The 4,594-nt window shown below is 34.2% G+C and overlaps 1 protein-coding gene across 1 annotated transcript in view; it reads left to right on the forward strand.

Moving 5' to 3' along the window:
• Window positions 1-4,594, forward strand: part of LOC107691204 (lysosomal-trafficking regulator-like) — a 122,024-nt gene that overhangs the window by 33,642 nt on the left and 83,788 nt on the right. Inside the window, 1 exon segment of the mRNA XM_016489701.1 lies at window positions 2,500-2,686. Coding sequence (XP_016345187.1) covers window positions 2,500-2,686 — 187 coding nt within the window.

Here is a 4,594-nt window from a genome sequence, read left to right on the forward strand (position 1 = left end):
TATATATATATATAATTTATTGAATATATAATTTGAAAATGACAAATTAAGACACATTTTTAATGTAATTTTACACTTGTACTGTAAAATATTTGTTATTATCATAATATTGTTTTTCTTAAAAACATTTTAATTCAGCAGTGAAATATAATATATTAATTTGATTTTTATTATAAAAATAATACCGTTTATTATCATTAATAATAATAATAATAATATAATTTTGTAAAAATATCCTTTTTTCTTTTGATTTTTGGGGTTTAATATGATGCGTAATTATTGCAATCATCCTTAATATCTTCAAAGTAATGAGGTTAAATCAATGTCTGGGAATTGTTATGCTTATTGTGACCATGTGTTCTGCTGTCTGTGGTTTGGTAAAGTGAGACGGCTGAAATCCTGTCCAGCGGTTGATGTGGTGGATGGAATAACTGGTTGATGCGATACAGTACGCTGGGTCAGTGTCTGATGACAGGATCTGCTGTCCGTGTCCATGAAGCCTAATCTTGTTGCGTAATATCACTGTAGTTCCTGCCAGGCCTCACATAGTCATAGTCTGTGTGCATACCATAACCTACATTTCACTGATCAAGTTTGATTATTTAGCTGCTTTATTGATATGACTGAACTGGTGGGGTTAAATGGACTGCCAGCCTTTGTGGGATATTGGCAATATTGATCACTTTTCTTTGTTTGTTTTTTTTGGCTAAAACCTAGTAAGCTCCTTACATAGACAGCATCTGATCTGCAAAAGCTGTTGACAGATAGACAGACTCAGGGCTCCAGACTGCGACTAAAACGGTCACATTTGCTACCAAAAATATTCATTTGTGAGTGAAGTTTTTGCTAAGGTTGCCACTGCCGACTGTATGTATTTACATGTTACGATTTAAAAATTTGCATGTAATGCCTTTTTTCCTGATAATTTTGCGATCACATTTTTTGTTATGTTGACGTATTAAACTGAGACGATGTGCATCAAAGTTTTAGTGGAAAAAAGAGTTTCAAACAGTCCTCGTCTCTGCCGAACACCAGCGATAACGGCACACCTGCTAAACGCAGCTCAGTTGTGCAGCGCGAGAGAGAGATCGAAATGACGGAGACATGCGAAGTAAAAGTGTAGAAAAGCAGTGTCTATTTCGTGCACAACTTGAACAAACTACAACAGGTAAAGCTGTCAGCTGTGTGGATATTGGCAATATCGTTAACAATTCTCGTTTATAATCATTACTAATATGGCTTCTTCTTATCAAGATCTTAGGCTATATACTGTGTTCCGTTAATGCGTGAACTTCATATTATTTGAAGCGCACTTGCCGTCCAGTAATCGCAAAAAGCTTTGTGCTTTGTTACTTTTTAATAAACAAAGTATCAGCTTTAAAATTATGCCAAATTCATAACGAAATTCAAACAGTAAATACGACTTTGGCGCTCTTTAATGCGGCAGGCGCGATTGCTTTAGCGCCTCAGTTCAAGCGGCAAGTGAACCCATTAACGTTCCCTTTACTACTATAGTAGCTACATAATGAACATGAATTAACATCAAAAGGTAGGCTATTTTATAAGAGAGACTACAGTACAACTGAAATGTCTGTAATGTCTGAAATTGCTCATTCAGTTTTTCAAACTGCGGAAAACGTGTAAAGCTTGTAAACATTGCAACGTAATAATCAGAATAACCATTCGTTGTCCATAAGCTGATCAGTCAGCTAGAAAAATAACTATTAAGAGGAGCGTTTTGCACTACTGCATACTAATATTTTTACTAAACCTGTCGTCTACATGATTATAAAATTCCTATAAAATTGCATTTTACTAATGAAGAAAAACAGACTGGATGTGCGAAAGACATATGACAACATTTATAGGATGCATTGAGGAGGAGCCCAAACTACACTCAATGGCCAAGTGATGCTTATGGTCCGTGATATTGGTACAGATTCTGTGTAATGAGCAATTATTTGTGACTGTATATTTCAAGTTGGAAAAGACATTTAGTTCCAACATTAAGTGAACCTTAGTTCCCAGGTCATCTACAAGATGGATTAAAATGCTGATAAATCAAGAAAAGATGAGACATAAACACATGACAGTATGATTGAAATGTTAAAATGTAAAAAAATAAAATAAATAAATAAAACACGTTTATTCTGTGGCACCTAAAAAAATTATTTGGCGCCTAATTTTTTTCTTATAGGAGCCAATGGCTCCTTACTCGATTTTTTTGTCTGGAGCCCTGAGACTGCATAATTAATTACATGTAAACATAAAAACAGTAGAAGCATACTAGATTATAACAAGATTTTCTTGTATGTAAATCCATTTATATAAAAGAATTTATGGGACATGAAACCAGCTGAGCAGTTTCACTTGTTTTTATTTTCTTGTTAATTTATACAAAAAGAGAACTGCAATGTATGTGAAACTAAAGCAGAGCTGTAGCAGGTTCCAGCAGGTGATTTACATGTATTCATGCTCTGGTTTTCTCTCCTCCATCAGCTCGGACATGAGTGGGGCCAGTAACACCCTGGCACGGGAGTTCCTGACGGATGTGCACCAGTTGTGTAGTGCGGTGGCCCAGCGGGCCGAGGACGAGGAGGAGAGTCACATGGTGGCGCTGGGAGAGTATCTGGTGCGGGGACGCGGGTTCCTGCTTCTCAGCACCCTGGACTCTGTCATTGACCAGGTCAGTCAGAGAAGCTTCATTTGAAGATATTTTAACCTTAAAATGAACCTTAAAGCCTACTAAAGCATCTAGATGATCAACATGATCAGAACTTTAAGTCGTGGGAAAGTCGTGGCCTAATGGTTAGAGAGTCGGACTCATAACCCAAAGGTTGTGGGTTCGAGTCTCGTACCGGCAGGGATTGTAGGTAGGGGGAGTGAATGTACAGCGCTCTCTCTCACCTTCAATACCACGACTGAGGTGCCCTTGAGCAAGGCACCGAACCCCCAACTGCTCCCCGGGCGCCGCAGCATACCACACGTCATTTCACTTCACTTCAAACTTTACTGAAAAACCTGTTGCACAGAATCTACTGCATGTCTTCTATCGTCTGAGTGATAATTTAGACTTTTTTTGCGAGTGAAAGTTTTTTTTAGTATAATTGTACAAACGTCCACCTTCAGCGCGTGCTTCACGTGTCTTTTTGCTGTAAAATCTTTACTGATTTTTAAAAAATAAACATAAGAATAACTTTTATATTTTTTATAGTGCTGTCAAACGATGAATCGCGATTAATCGCATCCAAAATAAAAGGTTTTGTTTTCATAATATATGTGTGTGTACTCTGTATATTTATTATGGATATATAAATACACACACAGGCATGTATATATTTAAGAAAAATGTTATGTTTATATATTAAATATATTTATATATGATATAATTTATATGAATATAAATATATACATTTAAATACATGTAAATATTTTCAAAATATATGCTGTATGTGTTATATATAATTATATATACATAATAAATACACACAGTACACACATATTATGTAAACAAAAACGTTTATTTTGGATGCGATTAATTGCGATTAATCATTTGACAGCACTAATGTTTTAGAAAAATTAGTATCAAATATGATCCATCAGGCCTTCGAGGAATGCTTATTTGTTCATCTCTCAATCATCATTGTATTGCATTGTATTTTGTTTTGATTACCAAACTAAGCATTTAAAAATCATTTTACTAAGACATATTATTGGAGATATAGAGTGACGACTGATATTTATATAATTTTATGTAAGTATCTTTCATACTGTTATAGGGATGTTCATTTTAACCGGTTAACCGTTAACCGATCGTATAGAATTTTGACCGATTAATACAATCAGTTAAACGGTTTAAAAAGTAAAATTTTTTTTTTCAGTAATTTATCAAAATATTTAAAAAGATTTGCTTCATGGTTAAAATACGCTACGCGTATAAAATAATTGTGTTTTTTAGAGAGAGAAAAAACAAGTAGCATTTTATTATTTCATTCAGAAATAGGCCTAATGCCGACGCGAAATGTTTACAAACATTATAATAAACACTGTAAACATAGCTAGGCTATTTTAGTTCACCTCCACAACAAAGCCTTTCAATTAACAGTATTTAGAAAAAAACAAGAATTAAAAATATAAGAAGCTATAGCAATATTAACGACAAGCCAAAACAAATTAATTTAGGCTAAAACGAAACTGAAACCAACGTTGTGTCTCTCATTCGACACAAAATCAAATGTTTCCGTATTTGCGATGTATTTAAATGGCAAATTATTATTTATTATGTAGCCTACTTAACTCGCGTTCCAATATCCACGTAAAACAAAATGTTTTGCATAACATCACGGTGGTGCGGTGATAACACTTAACGGCACAGAGTTTACTACATATTTTTTTACTACATTTTTTTTTCCATATGTTTGACTGACTGTATTTTATTATGATAATGAACGGCGCAATCACTTGAATTTTTTCCTTCTAACAGTGGAAACAACTACTCCTTTTAGTCATAAAGGTAATCGGAATTGTAAAAGGTTTGCCTTTATTTGTGTACATTCACAATAAAAACAAATCTTTGTGCTTTTGTAAAATAAGC

This window comes from Sinocyclocheilus anshuiensis, unplaced genomic scaffold (assembly GCF_001515605.1).
Source record: "Sinocyclocheilus anshuiensis isolate Anshui unplaced genomic scaffold, SAMN03320099.WGS_v1.1 scaffold462, whole genome shotgun sequence".
Lineage (NCBI taxonomy): Eukaryota > Metazoa > Chordata > Actinopteri > Cypriniformes > Cyprinidae > Sinocyclocheilus > Sinocyclocheilus anshuiensis.